Raw genomic sequence first — 19,073 nt, 5'->3', positions numbered from 1 at the left:
GGGTGCTATTCTTTTTTTCTTTTTTTTTTTGCGGGGAAGCTTCTTCCACGGTCAATTTTGTGTGCCTTCAGCTTCTTCCACGGTCAATTTGTCTACTCTTACTAAGATTTTTTGGTGTTTATTAAGGGGGGCATGTCCGTGGGAGCAATATGATTATATGATGATCTGTTGATTTTATATGCTAGGTTCGTGGACATATATGGAGACATACTTCAATCTTGGCATGCATTGTTGCAACGTTTAGCTTCACAATGATGCATCCAATCCAGATTACTGAATTTTGTTGGGTCGTCAGGTCGTAATTGCTATATAGCCTGAATGGCGCTTATTACAGTTTGGAGGCCTAGCTGTCTGCCCCAAACTTATACGAGTTAGCTGCCTTTCGAAAGTCAGAAACGCAAACACATAAATCACCCAAACAGCTTTCATTTGCTTATTCGTGTTTTGATTCACATCAAGTACAATAATCCCGAACAGCCTTCCGTTATCACATTGCCTCGGCCATTCTCAGAGACACGATGTAACGTCTGAAAATTCACATTTCTTTTACACACAGTTCACACACTAGAAGATCTTAATGGTAAATGCAATGGTAATTCGAATTTACATTTATCCACTTCATACTACTTTTGGGCTATGCATGGTAACAGAGCAGGGGATGCGGAGCAATACGATGATCTGTAATCGTAACTTGTATGGGACGACAAGCTTGTCGGGATCGAGGGACACGAAAGGAACGGCTTCGGTGGCATCTCCAATTCGTTGATCCTCTTTTCCAACATATCAATCACCTTGCTCATCGTAGGACGGTTTCCAGGGTTAGTTTGTATGCACCATAGGCCCACTAAGGTAATCTTTCTCATGGCTTCTTCAAGGTCGCAGATGACTTCACAACTTTGTACCTGTTCTGCTATATTGTCATAAATCCAGTTTGGAAAATACAGATCACTTGAGCTCTCTGTATTCCCTTTTTCTTTATTTATCCTTCCTCCTACCATTTCCAGGAGCATCATTCCATAGCTATAGACATCTGACTTTGTAGAAACGACTCCAAAACCTCTAGAGAATACTTCTGGAGCAATGAATCCAATGGTACCTCTTGCTTCGGCGACAGAGAGGATGCTATCCTTGAGGTGACAAAGTTTGGCTAAACCGAAATCGGCAATTTTGGGACAAAAATCTTGATCTAGAAGTATATTCTGAGGCTTGATGTCAAAATGGATGATGCGAGTACTACATCCTTGATGCAAATATTCCAATCCACGTGCGATGCCAAGTGCTATTTGCTGTAACTTGTCCCATCCAATAACTAGATCTGAATTCTCTATGTAAATGTACTTCTCCAGTGAACCATTAGCCATATACTCATAAACAAGGGCTCGCTTGACTCCTTCTAAGCAAAAACCGAGCAGACCGACAATGTTAATATGTGATGTCCTACCAATGCTAATTGCCTCATTTAGGAACTCCTCTCCATTGCCTTTGGAAACTTTTAGGAGCTTCACAGCAACCACACAGCCATCCTGTAGGCTACCCCTAAATACCGTGCCATATCCACCTTCTCCAAGTTTATCCTTGAAAGAGCTAGTCATTTGTTTCAGCTCTGAGTACTTGTACCTTTTCGGAGCCAAAGATCCATACCTCCTTAGCATTTCTTCCATGCTCGATTTATTACCAGTCTGCTTTGGGAGGATAAGAAGACAAATCCTTTGCTTCTGTCGGTGCACCCCCCAAACTAGACATGTTAGCAAGCTGATTGTGGCAGCCAGAGAAACTGTAAAAAAACAAAAAGTGAGCATCATTTAGTAAAGTTGATAGTACATCACTACATCAGTATATGTATGAGACTGTGTAAGCTATTTCTTTTTGAATGCAGCCATTTAGGAATCTTTCAGTTTCACATCCTTAAAGAAATCTCCATAATTTGGTTAATTTTAGACTTAGCAGTTCGCCTTTAGATAGCATCGTTGCATGGAAGTTTGTGATGAAGTATCATGTATTTTCTGAGCAGAAGCAATGATAGACATACCTATCAAAATTAACTTCTTGTTGGGCCTAACATCTGCAGAGAAATTATTATGGTTAGTCAATGTAAGTATCAATCACAAAATAAAAAAAACATAAAAATGAACCATGGCAATATAGAATAATTGTGCAAAGCATATGGAGTTAAATGATTAAGACGATTCCAATATAGCTGGCACTTCATTTCATTTCCTTGAATTTCGTCACTTGGCGAACATTGATTCATTACAGATCATATATGGTGAAAACAAACAGATGGAACCCAGCATATAGCATACTCTGTGCAACAAATAAATCTTGTCCACAACTGGTATCTTTCAATACCTATATCTTTATGCATTGGAATTATGTAAAGGCTATTATTTTCTTTGCATTGCATATTTGCATGTATATGACTGTGTTAGCAATTAAAGTACACGAAGTGATACTACTAGCTGCTAATCGTACCTTCTCTTGAAAACTGATCAGGTACCGCCGGCCATGATAAAAGAAAACCATCCCTGATTAATTGTTCATAGTCACCTGCGTTCGCCGTCTTTGCTGATGCTCCCAGTACTGGCACGAGGGTGGTCTTGCAACCCTCTATGAAGTACTCTCCATAGTCATGAGAAGCATTGTAGGGCCCTCGGCCGAGATGAACAAATGAGTTGTTGCCACAATGCATCGGCACAAGTCCATGTCGCAGCTGCGGTGCCACTGGGTTACCAACACAATCATAGAAGAACAGCAGGTCTCGGTTGGCATGGCTGATGTTGAATGGCAGAAAGCCGATTTTGAAGGATGTATTGGTGATCGGAACTTGGCACCTGCTGAAGTCCTCCATTTTGTTGATATCGGCAGTGAGGAAGGTGCGATTCTTGTAGAAGATGTTGAGGATTCCAAACCCGTCGTGGATGGTGCTCCTCAGGAATGGGCTGTTGTTATAGCAGTACACCTGGTAGTCTATCAAACCACATGGCGTCTCCATTCCTTGCTCTTGGACAAGCCAGAATGGATCCGAGATGGTCAGGTTGCCGCAGGCCTTGGGTGGGCAGCTTGCTGTTTCTTGCGCCATGCTCGTTGTTCTTGAGTCTTGTAAAGAAGATGCTAAGATCCATAAGAGCAGACAGGTGTGTAACATCGCAAATAGCTGCAGTAAGCAGGAACAGAGGAGATGGTTCAGTGGAAAGGTAGGTTGCGTGGTTGCCTTACTCTAGTTTTAAACTGGGGCTCAACATAGGTTGCTGTCTTGTTGACTCGGTCTAGACTGAGCAATTTAGTCACCGGATGAGACTGGTCAATAACTGGAATGAACGGTTCAGAAGGTCTTCTTGTGGCCTGGTAACAAGTGGTCAAAACTGGCTCCTTTCCTGGTCAAGTGCCCAGCGATAGCAGCTGCAATCTCGCTCTAAATTGTTGACCGTATGACACAAGTTGTAGCCATGGCAGTGATGATCAAAACTTTAAAGTTCAGTATTAGCTATTTCCTTTTTCTTGGATCATTATTCATAATACTTCGACATGGAGCTAATGATATTTTTTATTCATTTTACAGAACTATAACTAGCCTGTCCTTTTATTTGTGGTATGCATGGGTGGCCATGGACCATGGTTCCAGTAGTCGGCATAGCAAGTACTCCCTATCTAGTAACTGCTCGTATCCAGGATGCATGCAAAGGTATCTCATTCCCCCGACGAAAATTCATTCTACAGAATGCTGATGCAACAATTCTCACTTGCAAGCTACTCCCTCCGTTTCTAAATATACGACTTTCTAGAGATTTCAATATAGACTACTTACGGATGTATATAGACGTATTTTAGAGTGTTGATTCACTCATTTTCCTCTATGTAGTCCATATTGAAATCTCTAGAAAATCATATGTAGTCCATATTAAAATCTCTAAAAGGACTTATATTTAGGAATGGAGGGAGTATATACTAGTTTCAAATGGAACCTGTCATGACCATAGGCCCTGGGACTAGCCGGGGTCCACACACATTTTTATATTTAAGTACAGTTGTAGTGTATCATGATCTCTGTGTTGTTGGGTTAGTGTAGAATATAGCCGAGTCTCTGTAAATTAGAGACTGAGTGGCTGGACAACAATTGAGACTACCACTGCTGTAATAAAAGAATAGAAGAGGTAAGAGGAAATTATACAGGAAGCACTATGTAAACTGGGCATTTTATCATTATTTGAATTCAGGAAGAACAATATCAATCTACTTCCGTAGTGTCCTTTATCATTCCAGTATGAAATCTCTCCTCACACTTCACCAGAGCCACCATGGATTCTGGCCATCTTCCACCCTTTACTCCTGGGATGTTGCATGCAAGGGATTTGTTTTGTGGGTACAATAGAGTACTGTATTTTTTGAATCCAGGAAGAAACAATATCAATCTACTTCCTAGTCCCCTTCGCTATTCCAGCCTCAAATATCTCTGGTCAACAGTTGAACGGACGCCATTCCAGTCTCAAATATCTCCGGTCAACACTTGAACAGAGCCATCCCATTCCCAGGTCCTCCTGGCCATCTTCCACCCTTCACACCTGGCGGTTGCATATTAGGGAATCGGTTTTCTCAGACAACACTGAATTACGATGCGCTTGATTAATTAATTTAAGAATATACTCTTACAGTCCTGCCACTTCCTGCAATTGTTTTAGGAAAATTTGAATTCAGAAAGCTTACCTACTGAAGCTGTAGCTGTAGCACTCCACTAAAAAGAACTTGTTATGCTTTGCCAAGGCTGGTAGAACTAACACTTGCTAAGCTCTTGCTAAGCAACTACGGCTGCTGACAATGACTACAGAGCCATTGAAAGGTGCCAAAAGAGCTTTCGCATGTCATAGTAATGGAAGTCGAGTTGCTTCTGGGGGGCGATTTGATTATTTGCCATCACTTCCTTTGGACTTTGACAATTTGCCACTAGTTAGATTGAAATTGATCTAATGACCCTCTTTTCTTTAGATTTTGATCTTTTGCCATTTTCCACACAAAAACAATACTTGCAAATAATGTTTTAAATAGCGGGCTATGGCATTTAGCGTCGACCTTTAAAAACAGCTACAGCAGGCTATAGCGGCAAATTGTATATGAGATCATTTAGCGGCAACACCCTCAAACAGCTATAGCGGAGCTATAGCGAGGCTATAGCCGGCTATTTAAAACTAGGGATAAGTATATTTTTCGTCCCTCAATTTTCTCGACAATGTAGAAATAGTCCCCCAACTTCAAAACCAGCAAACATTAGTCCCTCAACTTCTCAAACCGGATAACTTTAGTCCCTCGTACCGCTTTGTTGGTGATGTGGCATGGTTTTGACGGATTTGACTGGTTTGGTTCATGAAGAAGAGGTTGCCGGTCGCCTGCCCCTGAAAGCCTGCTTGCTAGCACCATCTGCTGCTCCCCTGGGCGTGCTACCTTTGAGCACTCCGAGTATCCACAGTCGGCTGGCCGTAGGCCTGTAGCCGTTGTGCCTCAGTAGTACCATTCAATGGTCACCGCGTCTACTAAGCCACCACTTGGGGCGCCCGCTGCATGCCGTTACTTCTTGCATAGCTCCGCCTCAGCCCTGCTGGGCTCACCGTACCTCGGCTCCCCAGCCCGGCCACCCGCCAACTCCTCTCACCTATCCATGTCTCTCTAACCTCCTCCCACGGTCCCACCTATGACCTCTGTTCCTCCTGGACGACAAGAACGAACGGACTGAGCTGCACCCTAGAACTTTAGGTATCTATGTGCGCGTCGAACTCACACCCTGGAACATCGCGGTAGATCGCCGGCGGCGTCACTGCCTCGTGCAGGTACTGGAGCCCCCGCGGTCGTGCATGATTCCGACAAGGAGCCACTCTTGGGCCTGGGAGCACTAGCGGACGATGGAGACTAGGTTGGTGTGCCGGCCAAGATGTCCACGTTCGCCCGGTGGTGCCGACAGCGTGCTCCTTGCTGCTGTGGCGTAGTCGGACGACGAGGTGGTGCCGGTGCCAGAAGTGCAGATGCGCACGCGAGTTGCTCGATCAAATGCCAACTAGAGAGAGATGAGAGGAAAAAGAGATAGAATGAACATGAGAGAGGAATTTTGCCACGTCAGCTAAGACTGGTCAAAACCGGGGCTGAGTCAGCAGCATACCGGGTCGGCTGAGAAGAAGGACTAAACATATCCGGTTTGAAGAGTCGAGGGACTAAGTTTTGCCGGTTTCAGAGTTGAAGGACCAAATGTAGACTTTCGGAAAAACTGAGGGACGAAAAATATACTTTTCCCAAAAATAAAAAATCCCTCTTCTGGGTGGTGTGCCGGTGGCAGGGTGAGAACAGGAACATGTACTATTTTGGCCACGCTTACTTTTCTCTGAGCCAACACGTTGGGTTATTGCAAGTTGTCAGCAACACCCTGGCAGCACTTATTGAGTACAAATGAGATTGTTCAGCCCATGCACTGTGCAGATGTTTCTCTTGTTTTGAAAGATCAACATTTCTAAAAGAGTTCCAGTCTAAAAATGTGTGCTGTGGCTTCTCTGACCCGTTGCATGGTTCAGACTTTGGGGAAGCCCTGGGAGCAGGAGAAGGCCTTGAAGAAACTCGTTGATGCTCTCAAATACATAGATTTACCCTAACATCAGTTGGAAGGCAACTCTTCGAACCGGTAATTACATTCTTAATTTTGAAATCCTAAATACCAATACAAGGAGGTTTGAACTGTAACCCTGAGAGTAATTACATGTACATTGTCGCTATTGTTTTTGAAAAGTATTGTTTCAGCATGCACAGATGCATATCACGGTGAAGGCATCATAACTTGGACAGATGCATAAGATGAAACTGTTGTTGAGTACACTGGAGAACAGAGGAACGGCCGGGGAGGCATCTCCAATTCACCCATCTTCCTCTCCAACATCTCTATAACCCTGCTCATGGACGGGCGGCTTTCAGGGTTCATCTGTATGCACCACAATCCAACCAAGGTCATCCTTCTTACAATTTCTTCAGTCCCATATTTTTCTTCAGATCCATGCAATTCCCTCGCCAAATTATCCCAAACCCAATGTGGAAAAAATGCTTCACTAGAGCTGTCTGCCTTTCCTTTCTGATCCTTCTTCCCTTCGACCATTTCTAGGAGCATCATCCCATAGCTGTAAACATCCGACTTTGTCGAGACGACTCCGAAACCCCTAGAGAACACTTCTGGTGCGATGAAACCAACCGTCCCTCTCGCTTCCGCCATTGAAAGGACACTGTCCTTGAGGTGGCACAGCTTTGCCAGACCAAAGTCTGCAATCTTGGGACAGAACTCGTCATCTAGAAGGATGTTGTTAGGCTTGATATCGAAATGGATGATGCGGGCGTTGCAACCCTGGTGTAGATACTCTAACCCTCGTGCGATACCGATTGCAATTTTTAGGAACATCTCACATCCAATGGCCTGTTTGGTACCCTCTGAATAAATGTGCTTCTGCAAAGAACCATTGGACATGTACTCGTAGACAAGTGCTCGCTTGGATCCCTCTAAACAGAAACCGAGTAGCTTGACAATGTTAACATGAGAAGTCTGGCCGATACTCATAACTTCATTCAGAAAATCTTCTCCGTTGCCTTTTGATCCTTTCAGTAGCTTCACTGCAACCATTCTGCCATCTTGCAGACTTCCCTTGTATACCACACCATATCCACCTTCTCCTAGCTCATCCTTGAATGATCTTGTTATTTTCTTCAGTTGTGAGTACTTATACCTCTTGAGGGCAAGAGATTCACATTTTCTTAGCATTTCGTCGATGTTTGATGTATTGCTGGCGTAAATTCTGAAGATTGCTGATCTGATATTTTTCTTCTGGCGGTACATCAGACATGCAAGACAGGCAAAAACCAAGCTAGCCGCAGCAGACAGCGAAACTGAAAGTGCAGAAAAGGTACAGTTAGAGGTGAGCAACTGAACATGAAGCAGCTTAAAACATTACGTATACTATAATTCTCCCTCCGATCCATATTAATTTTTGCTGACTTAGTACAAAGGGGGTACTTTAGACAGCAGAACATTATTAGAACGCTTACCTATCAAAGTGAGCTTTCTGTTGTGTTTAGTATCTGCATGAAGATGAACAGATTATCAATATAGTGATGGTATTGCACATTCTGACAGAAAATATGCATCTCATGGCAGGCAGCTTACCACAAGTCGACGGGTGCATGCTACCATCTGAGCAAAGGCACGCGAACGCTGATGTGTTGGCATCGTAGCGGCACCGCCCACCGCTTGCCTTGCAGACATTGCAGTCACCGACGGGCTCCCACTGCAATAGGAACCCGCCCTTTATGAGCTGTCTATAATTGCCCGCCGTCATGCCTGCCGGCTCTGCCCCGAGCACCGGAAATATGGAGGTATCGCAGCTCCCTTCATTCACTGGCGGCTGGCCTGTGCCATAGATTCCCCCGAGGTACACGTACATCCCACTGCTGTTGTCCGTGCAGTTGGTCACCGGGACGGCCCCGGGCGGTGGACGCCTCTCTTTGCAGCTGGAGAGCACTAGAGCTCCCTGTTCCTGCGGCTGATGCTGAACCTGTCCGTGATGGCAAAGGCCGAGGACACATTGAACATGATGGTGCACGCGCCGTCAGCGGCCAGGAGGACGTGGACGACGATGAGGGAGCGGCTGCCATAGTTGATGTCGAGGACCTTCATGTAGGAGGTGCTCAGGAAAGCACCAGCCGCTGAGTCGGTGCACGTGAGCCGGAACGCCGGCGGGCCGCAGGAGAACCGGTCCTGGCCGGCCAGCCAGAAGGGGTACGCCAAGGTGAGGTTCCCGCATGTCGCCGGCGGGCAGCCCGCATCTTGGGCGGTGCCACTGGAGGCAGCAGCCGGCTGATGCAAGGAGGCCAAGATCGGTAAGATTGGTAGGAGTAGCAACGAGCTGGGATGCATGTCTGAATTTTGGATATTTCGTGTGCAGCAGAGTCCAGAGAGCCTTCAAGAACGTGATGATTTGAGACTAGAACAGTTCATCCTGGTTTTGCACTCAAATTTGTGGTGTAGTTTGGACTTGTCTTGCCGCGTGCAGCCGGCTAATTTGACTTTGTCATTCCGTGCCAAAAATGTCGCTACCCTGTGTCTACCAGTCTACGTAACACAGGATATTTGTGGAAGGTCAGTCTCTGGTGTTGAATTCTACTTTTCAAGGGTGAACATGTCTCCATGTCTTCTGAATTTCTCTTCCTTTTCTTTCTTTCTTTTTGACTGAACTTTTTGCTGAGCAGCCATTTGATGCCCGATGTCCTTGGGTTACGATGGATTTGTGCGGGAATTTGGAAAAATCACTTTCATTTTCTGCCGGAAACAGTGATAAATCTCTGGACTCCAACCCCTTGAGTTTTCAGCCTTGGTCTCGAGACTTTGTGGTTCAGTAATTTTTTTAGATAGCTAATTACTCATGCCGAGCAGTGTTCAGTACTTCCATTTGACAACATGTATTGCTAATTCTTCTTTGGGGTTGTCGTTTTAACTTTTTGCTTCATACGAGAGCAAGTCAAATTATGCAGTTTATGAGTACAGCCGCTAGGTGGCCCAGTCATGAAAGTTATTAGGTGTATCCTGGAAGAATGAATAGTGAATCTTCATCGACAGCATATTTTAGATTGTCTGTTCGATAGTCCATATGGTTTGTGAAAGAAGTGCCATCAGATGAACTTAAAGGTAGGTCTGATATGCAAGTTACTTCCAGAGTGTGCGGTTTTTGTCGCGACAGGAGGAGACTGCAGCTGTGCGGGAGTTCACGGGGCAGTCGGTCTTGGCAGCAGCCTTACGGTGCGGTTGGGCTCGGCCTCATCCTGGTGAATGTCACCGTTGGTGGTCCATCCATTCCTCGTCTCCACCAGGTGAAGGCTGTGGCGGAGCAGGCAATGTTGCACCTAGCGACAAGGCGGGTACTCCGTCGAGGAGGAGCTGCTACAGTAGAAGGGTATCCCTATGTACTTGTTGCTCATGTTATAGTGCAGTTAATCACCATGTCCACCTTCTCCTAGTTCATTTTTGAATAATCTCGTTATTCTCTTCAGTTGTGAGTACTCATACCTCTTCAGGGCAAGAGGTTCACATTTCCCTAGCATTTTGTCGATATTTGACGTATTGCGATAGTAAATTCTGAAGATTGCTGATCTAATATTTTTCTTCTGACGGTACATCAGACATGCAACACAGGTGAAAACCAAGCTAGCCGCAGCAGAAGAGAGGAACTGAACATGAAGCAGCTTGAAACATTTAGAGACATACGCTGTAATACTTGACTAGACAGCAAAACATTATTACAATGCTTAGTATCTACATTAGTGATGCTGTTGCATATTCTGATAGAGTTCTGCTTAGAGCTCCCTGTTCCTGCGGCTGATGCTGAGCATGTCTGTGATGGCGAAGGCTGAGGACTCGTCAAACATGACGGTGCATGCAGCATGCCGCATCGGGGGCCAGGAGGGTGTGGACGACGACGAGGGAGCGGCTGCCATAGTCGATGTTGGGGACCTTCATGTAGGAGGGGCTCAGGAAAACACCAGCTGCGGAGTCGGTGCACGTGAGCTGGAACGCTGGCGGGCCGCAGGAGAAGCTGTCCTGGCCGGTCATCCAGAAGGGGTACGCCAAGGACCGTGAAACATCTTGTCATATAGTCCAACGTCCACAAGCTTCCCTATCTCAATATCTATCCTAACTCACAGCAAAACAAGAAAGAAACACCCTCAAATGGCTCTCCGATCTCATTGCCTATGAAGAAGGGCTCGTCATCTTCGGGAGGTGCTTATCTAGTTGTTTGCCAGTCCATACCAAATGTTGGAAGAGATTGGGGGAGGCTATTGTTGTATGGTAATTCGGCGACAATTATTGATAATTATTTTGGATGCCAAGCCACGCTAATTTAGAACTAGTAATTTATTATGACGTTTTATCATGTACTAACTATTATGATGTTGATTAGTATTTTGGATGTGCTATCGTTAGCATGAGGAATACTTGAAACCATTACAATATACTATGTACTTGTTAGAACATAATATAAAAGAGTGGAACGTATATGAAGTACTCCCTTCGTGTTGTCCGCCTTCCCCATAGAGTATGGGGATGCCGATGTCTGACTCAAAGATCTTGCTGAGCGAGTTCGCCCGTTTATGGGGAGGGTCGTGGCTAGGGCAGCTGGGCCTCGGTGCGGATGTTTTACCTCCAAAGGGAGTAAAGTGGTCTTGATTGACTCGAATCTTTGGAGCCTCCCATTGTATATGATGGGTTATATATCCTGTCGAAGGGGGTTCATAGCTCGTTTGATAAAGACCCATCTTGCTTCTTCTAGCAGGTGATGAACGGTAGATAGAAATATCACATGGTCAAGTGGGCTAATATTTGTTTGCCAAAGGACATGGGAGGGCTTGGCATCATTGCCTCTCGCCGTATGAATGTGGCCTTCATGCTGCGTTGGGTCTTGCGGATCCTACATGGGGAGGGAGGTCTATGGCTTCAATTTCTTTAAGCTAAGTACCTTCGTGGCACACCTCTCCTTGCTTGCTCTCTTTGTGATGGAGGTGCTCAAGAGGAACGGCCCGGGGAATAGATTGTGCCCTCTTTGTGTTGTTCCGGAGACGCTGGGACACACTGATACGTCTCCAACGTATTTATAATTTTTTAGGGACATTTACATTTATGGCCCTAATTTGCGAACACTCTCAGATTTACCCCTAACTTTTCGATGTGCTCAAATATGCCCCTAAAATGCATTTTAGCTCACCAGAATGCCCTTCGATCTAGTCAAAGTTGTTTGACCAAAATTTTGAAAATTCATAACAAATTCATATGAACTCAAAACAATGCAAATAAGATATCAAAATGTTCATAAAAATATCACAGACACACGCATGTCATTTACGTTCATCGCCTACACGTGCATTTATTTGCATTCACCCTAAATAGTTTTTTAATGTTATAAACCCTAAAAAGCTTTAAATAGTGCTTTTGTCATGAACGTAAATGACATAAGCATATAGGTGATATTTGTATGAACATTTTGATATCTTATTTCGCATTCTTGTGAGATCATATGAATTTGCTATGAATTTTCAAAGTTTCTGTCAAACAACTTTGACCAGATGGAAGGGCATTCTCGCGACCTAAAATGCTTTTAAGGGGCAAATTTGAGCACATCAAAAAGTTAGGAATAAATTTGAGTAGGGAGTTTGAGTTAGCGGCACAAATGCAAATGTCCGTTTTTTTGTTCCATGCTATTATAGTATCAATCTTGAATGTTTTGTATGCAATTATATGCCATTATATATATCATCTTTGAGGCTAACCTATTAACGCAGTGCCCAGTGTCAGTTGCAGTTTTCTGCTTGTGTTTGCCTTTTCAAAAAGTGGCGAAACAAGAGAAAAACTTTGGATTAATTTTTCCTGGACCAGAAGAGACCCAGGAAGCTTCGGGAGAAGAATAGAAGAGTTACGAGGAGACGAGAAGCCTCGAGGGCGCACCACAAGGGGGGTGGCCACGCCCCCCAGGCTTGCGGGACTCTCGTGGCACCTCTTGATCTAATTTCTTTGCTATAAATTCACAAATATTCCCAAACCAGCAGAGACACAAAAGAGAAAACCTTTCCGCCACCGGAAGCCTCTGTTATTCTGCAGGCCTTTTTCGGTACTCTGCTGGAGGGGGAATCGATCACAGAGGGCTTCTACATCAACCTTACTACCCTTCCTATGATGTGTGGGTAGTTTACCGCGGACCTACAGGTCCATAGCTAGTAGCTCAATGGCTTCTTATCTATCTTTTATCTTCAATACCATGTTCTCCTCAATGTTCTTGGAGTTCTATCTGATGTAATCTTCTCTTTGCGGTGTGTTTCTTGGGATCCGATGAATTGTGAGTTTATGATCAGATTATTCATGAGAAATATTTGAGTCTTCTCTGAACTCTTTTATGCATGATTGTTATAGATTTGTATTTCTCTACGATCTATCGACTTGGTTTGGCCTTCTAGATTGATTTATCTTACAATGGGAGATGTGCTTTGTGATGGGTTCAATCTTGCAGTGCTCAATCCCAATGATAGTAGGGGACATGACACGTATTTGTATTGTTGACATTAAGGATAAATGATGGGGTTTAATCATACTGCTTGATTTTACTTTGTCTACATCATGTCATCTTGCTTAAGGTGTTACTGTGTTTCATAGTTAATACCCTAGATGCATGATGGATAACGGTCGATGGGTGGATGCAGGCAGGAGTCGGTCTGCTTGTCTTAGACGTGATGCCTATATACATGATCATTGCCATGAATCCGTCATAATTATTTGCTTTTATATCAGTTGCCCAATAGTAATTTGTTTACCCTCCGTATGCTATGTGTTCGAGAGAGAAGCCTCTAGTGAAGACTATGACCCCCGGTCTAATTTATCTTATATTAAAACTCTAAAAATACCTTACTGCATTTTATTTACTTTTATTTCAATTAGTATTTTAGTTTATCTATTTACCTTGATAAGATTTAATCCTTTCAAATAACCGCTAAGAGGATTGACAACCCTCTTATTTGCATTTGGTGCAAGTGTTTGCTCTTTTGTGTGTAGGTGCGCTTAACGGAATTTTGTTTGGTTCTCCTACTAGATTGATAACCATGGTTCTTAACTGGGAATTACTTATCTCTACTGTATTGCATCATCCTCTCCTCTTCAGGGAAATACTAACGTAGACTACAAGTAGCACACATCCTCTTCTATTGCACGGCGACTAGAGATCTTTGGAGCTTTGTCTGTGTGGCCTCGGGCCTAACTGGGAAGCAACAGATTTGGCGGGCTTCTTCATGCCAGGGCCACCCAGGCCGGTAGGAAGAGATGGCTCTTCTGGCTAGTGTTCACTGAGTTAGCTTGGACGCTTTGGACGACGTGTAATAACATGGTGACTACGAGGGTCTTTCCTAGGTGGGCCTCTGACTCTTTCTTCAAATTCCTTGCCTTCTACATCACGAGCACCTGTTGTCTAGGCAATGTCACCGTGCGTGGCTAGGTCTCATTTTGGATGCGCTTCATGCTACCACTCGGCGCATATTAGTCACACTCCTGGCCTGTTCATGAGGTTGCTAGAGATCACCCCAATATCATAGACTGTGACCAGCAGTCGGGCTCATATAGGTGTGTTCCTCCAAAGATCGCTCTGTAGGATAGCATCTTGCTTATGCATATAAGCCTTGGAACACATTAAGACAATAGTCATCCTTCCATACAGTTTCTGAGAGTATTGCATCTCCAACGGAGTGGGTTAGTAAAGTTACTCTCCTCAGTTCACCACTGGCTTGTTTTCCCAAGTCCTACTTCACGGGATCTCCGATCACATAGGTTGGGTTACTAACATGGCAACTCATGTGGGTCTCATACCCATCTCCCTTGATGCGCTATCTATCACAACACGTTATAGCCCTTTAGTAAAGGGATCTGCCAGATTTTTAGCCGTTTGAATATAATCCAATGATATCACTCTGGAGTTCCTCAATTTTCTGACAGCTTTCAATCTCATTCTTATGTGTTTATTGGACTTCATGTTGTCCTTTGAACTCTTCACCTTGACAATAATTGTTTGATTGTCACAGTTCATAAGGATGGCCGAAACCGGCTTCTCAACCACTGGCAAGTCCATCAACAGATCTCGAAGCCATTATGCTTCGCCACCCGATGTGTCTAATGCTGTTAATTCTGCTTCCATTGTCGATCTTGTTAAGATCATTTGCTTGCAAGACTTCCAGGAAACAGCACCACCTCCAAGAGTAAACATATACCAAGTTGTGGCCTTCATCTCATCAGCATCAGAGATCCAATTCGCATCACTATACCCTTCAAGTACCGACGGGTATCCGGTATAGTGAAGTCCATAGTTCATAGTACCTTTCAGATAGCGCATAACTCTCTCAAGAGCACGCCAATGTACATCACCCGGTTTGGAAACAAATCGGCTCAGTTTGCTAATAGCAAATGCGATGTCAGGCCTCGTTGCGCTCGCTAGATACTGGAGTGAACCAACAATCTGAGAGTATCTCAATTGATCTATAGCTGTGCCTTTAGACTTTCGAATCAGCACACTAGGATCATATGGTGTTTGAGATGGTTTGTAGTTCGAATATCCAAAACGACTCAACACCTTCTCAACATAATGGGATTGCAGAAGTGTAATCCCACCTTCATCATCTCTCAATAGCTTGATGTTCAAGATAACATCAGCCACTCCAAGGTCCTTCATCTCAAAGTTCTGAGATAGGAAAGACTTAACCTCCTCGATCAACTTGAGATTAGTCCCAAATATCAGTATGTCATCAACATACAAACACAGTATAACTCCTTCGCCCCACCATAGCGATAGTATACACATTTGTCGGCCTCGTTAACAACAAAGCCAACAGATGTCAACGTTTCATTAAACTTGTCATGCCATTGCTTATGCGCTTATCTTGTACCATACAAAGATTTCACCAACTTACACACCTTTCCTTCCTGACCATCCATCACAAAGCCATCAGGCTGTTGCATATAGATTTCCTCCTTTCACTCCCAGTTCAGGAAAGCCGTCTTAACATCCATCTGATGAATGAGAAGACCATGTGAGGCCGCCAACGTGAGTAATACTTGAATGGTGGTCAGTCTGGCCACAAGTGAATAGGTGTCAAAGAAATCTTCTTCTTCTTTCTGGGCGTAGCCCTTGGCCACAAGCCTAGCCTTGTACTTTTCTATCGTACCGTCGGGCCTAAGCTTCTTCTTGAACACCCACTTGCATCCCAATGGTTTGCAACCATAAGGGCGTTTAGTAAGCTCCCAAGTCCCGTTAGCCATGATGGAATCCATCTCGCTACGGACCGCATCCTTCCAGTAGTCAGCTTCTGGAGATGCATACACTTCTGAAATAGAAGTGGGATTATCCTCCACGAGGTATATGAAGAAATCATCACCAACGGTCTTTACAGTCCTTTGTCTCTTGCCCCTACCAAGGGATTCCTCATTATCCTCCTTAGGATTTTCATCATGTGTTTGATTATAATATTCCATCGAAATGGCAGGTTCAGGAGTCTCCTCAGATTCCTGTCTAGAGGTGCTTTGTACATCTCTCATCGGGAAAATGTCCTCAAAGAATGTAGCATCTTTAGACTCCATAATTGTACCGACCTTCATGTCAGGTACCTCAGATTTCACTACTAGAAATCTATAGCCAACACTATTCATAGCGTAGCCCAAATTAACACAGTCCACAGTCTTTGGTCCAAGCTTACGCTTTTTGGGGATCGGCACATTAACTTTCGCCAAGCAACCCCAGGTACGTAAGTACGAGAGTGTTGTCCTTCTCTTGGTCCACTTCTCGTAAGGAGTGATCTCGTTATCCCTTGTCTGAACTTTATTCAGGACATGACAGGATGTCATTATAGCCTCCCCCCACCATGCCTTGGATAAACCTGACGTATCTAACATGGCGTTAACCAAATCAGTTAGAGTACGGTTTTTCTGCTCGGCAACCCTGTTTGACTGGGGTGAGTAGGGAGGCGTCCTCTCGTGAATAATGCCGTGTTCCGCACAAAAGGCATCAAACTCTTTCGAGTAGTACTCTCCACCACGATCTGACCGGACTCGTTTAATTTTCTTTTCAAGTTGATTCTCAACTTCTGCCTTATAGATTTTGAAGTAGTGTAGAGCCCCATCTTTAGTATTTAACAGATACACATAGCAATATCTAGTGGAATCATCTATCAAAGTCATGAAATATTTCTTTCCACCTTTAGTCAACACACCATTCATCTCACAAAGATCAGAATGTATGAGTTCCAGTGGCGCCAAGTGTCTCTCCTCTGCTGCCTTGTGAGGCTTGCGAGGTTGCTTAGATTGCACACACGAATGGCACTTAGAACCTTTGGCTAAAGTGAAACTCGGGATTAAATTCGATTTTGCTAGCCGCGTCATAACACCGAAATTAATGTGACAAAGACGTGAATGCCAAACTTCAGATTCATTAACACTCAAATGAATATTGTTCACGACTTTATTACATAGATCTGCAAGAGAAAGGCGGAACATGCCTCCGCATTCATAACCCTTTCCAACAAATAGTCCATATTTCGTTACAACTAATTTATTTAGACTCGAATACCAACTTAAACCCTTCTCTACATAGAAGGGAGCCACTAACGAGGTTCTTCTTGATGGCGGGGACATGCTGCACGTTCTTCAGCTGCACGATCCTTCCTAAAGTAAACTTCAGATCGACCGTGCCAACACCAAGAACAGAAGCACTCGCGCCATTCCCCATCAGTACAGACCCGTGACCTGTGGCATGGTAAGAAGAAAACAATGAAATGTCAGCACACACATGAACACCTGCACCTGTGTCGACCCACCAATCGGTGGATGGCCAAACTGAAAATACAGCAAATAAATTACTGTACCCAGATGCACCACTCTCATTGTTGCTCACAATCATATTGACAGACTTGGATTCCTGCCCTTGGTTCTTATACTTGTTTGGGCACTTGTTGGCCCAATGTTCAAGGGAACCACAAGTAAAGCAACCCTCATCCTTCTTGTTTTTCTTGAAGGTCTTCTTACCCTTCTTATTAAAGTCGGCACTCTGTTGGACACCGTTGTTTCCCTTGGGCTTGTGGGAATTGAAGTTCTTCTGATGCACCATATTGGCCACAGAAGTTCCTTCGACCCCTTTTTCGTGCGAGTCCTTTGCCCTTGAATTCTGCTCAACACTCAGATGGCCAATGACATCCTCCACAGAGAATTCACGCCTCTGATGTTTCAGAGTGGTGGCAAAGTTCCTCCAGGAATTGGGAAGCTTAGCGATTATGCAGCCCGCGACAAACTTGGCCGGTAAATCGCACTTAAGAAGCTCAAGCTCCTTAACAATGCATATTATCTCATGAGCCTGCTCCAATACCGGACGGTTTTCAACCATATTGTAGTCGTGGAACTGCTCTATAATATACATCTCGCCCCCTGCATCGGCAGCCCCGAACTTAGATTCGAGCGCCTCCCACAAGTCCTTGGTAGACCGCACATGCAAATATGCGTCAACCAGCTTACCGCCAATCACGCTCATAACTGCCCCGAGGAACACGAAAGTGGCCTCCTTGAACGCCTTCTCCTGTTCAGGAGCGATCGTTCCTGTGGGAGTCACACCGGCGACCCAGAACACGTTCATGGCCGTGAGCCATAAGGTGGTTTTAGTCTGCCAACGCTTAAAGTACATCCCCGTAAACGGGGATGGTTTCAGTGCAGCAGCAAAACCAGAATTCGAAAAACTCCTACACACATTAGGTTTTTGGATTGATAAGAAAATAGGCAGTTTTTCAATTAAATTAATCCATGAATAAATCATGAGCATGACATGGACAGCATTGATAACACACTGATTACGATCTAACAGAGCATGTACTACGCATATAGTAGAAACATGTACGCATATCGATAGTACTGCTACAACAGAAAGAAACACGAGAGGGATAAACGATGTATACCCTCCAATCGGCCACGCGGCGGTGGTGGCGGTGGCAGTAGCCGCGGCATCCTCGGCGGCCTTCTTGTCGGCCTCGGCCTTCTCAGCGGCGGCACGGTCGGCATTGGTCGACATGGTGATGACAAAGGTGATGCGGATGTAGATGAATAGAAGCGAGCAGTCGCTACCCAAAAACCTAATCGCCCCTCTCCCGTACAGGATCCGGAGAGGCGGGGTTTCGGAGGCCTGCTCTCCCGTCAACCGTGTACGCGGTGAATGGGACGGAGTCGCCGGCGGCAGCATCAGCTGAGGAACGACGTGGGCGTGGAGGCGGAGATGCGTTCTGTTTCATGGCGGCTAGGGTTGGCAGCGCCCCATATATGTATGTACGGCCGCGCATGGAGAGACGTGGGCAGAACCCACGTCCAAGTCGGTAGCCAATGATCCGACGTCTCAAATCGTGGCCCTACCTGTCAAAGACTCTCCATGCCTGACCGGCAAAAAGAAGCGCAAAGGAGTGAGCTCGGCTCGGCTCAATCCCACAACCCGCGGCGCATCGTGACGTGGCGAGGC

At 44.9% G+C, this 19,073-nt stretch overlaps 1 protein-coding gene and 1 pseudogene across 1 annotated transcript; both read right to left on the bottom strand.

Annotated features, from left to right (window-relative positions):
* Positions 1-487: 487 nt before the first annotated feature.
* Positions 488-2,054, bottom strand: LOC123056669 (LEAF RUST 10 DISEASE-RESISTANCE LOCUS RECEPTOR-LIKE PROTEIN KINASE-like 2.5). Its single transcript, XM_044479986.1, has 2 exons — positions 739-2,054; positions 488-527 (listed from the first exon to the last, which is right to left on the bottom strand). The coding sequence occupies exons 1-2, from the start codon at positions 1,800-1,802 to the stop codon at positions 488-490; spliced, it is 1,104 nt and encodes a 367-aa protein (XP_044335921.1). The 5' UTR covers positions 1,803-2,054.
* A 4,604-nt stretch (positions 2,055-6,658) lies between these two features.
* Positions 6,659-8,926, bottom strand: LOC123057695 (LEAF RUST 10 DISEASE-RESISTANCE LOCUS RECEPTOR-LIKE PROTEIN KINASE-like 2.1; annotated as a pseudogene).
* Between the last annotated feature and the right edge of the window lie 10,147 nt (positions 8,927-19,073).

Source organism: Triticum aestivum, chromosome 3A (genome assembly GCF_018294505.1).
Source record: "Triticum aestivum cultivar Chinese Spring chromosome 3A, IWGSC CS RefSeq v2.1, whole genome shotgun sequence".
NCBI lineage: Eukaryota > Viridiplantae > Streptophyta > Magnoliopsida > Poales > Poaceae > Triticum > Triticum aestivum.
Note: the sequence above shows the minus strand (reverse complement) of the source record. Positions and strands in the feature narration are given on the sequence as shown.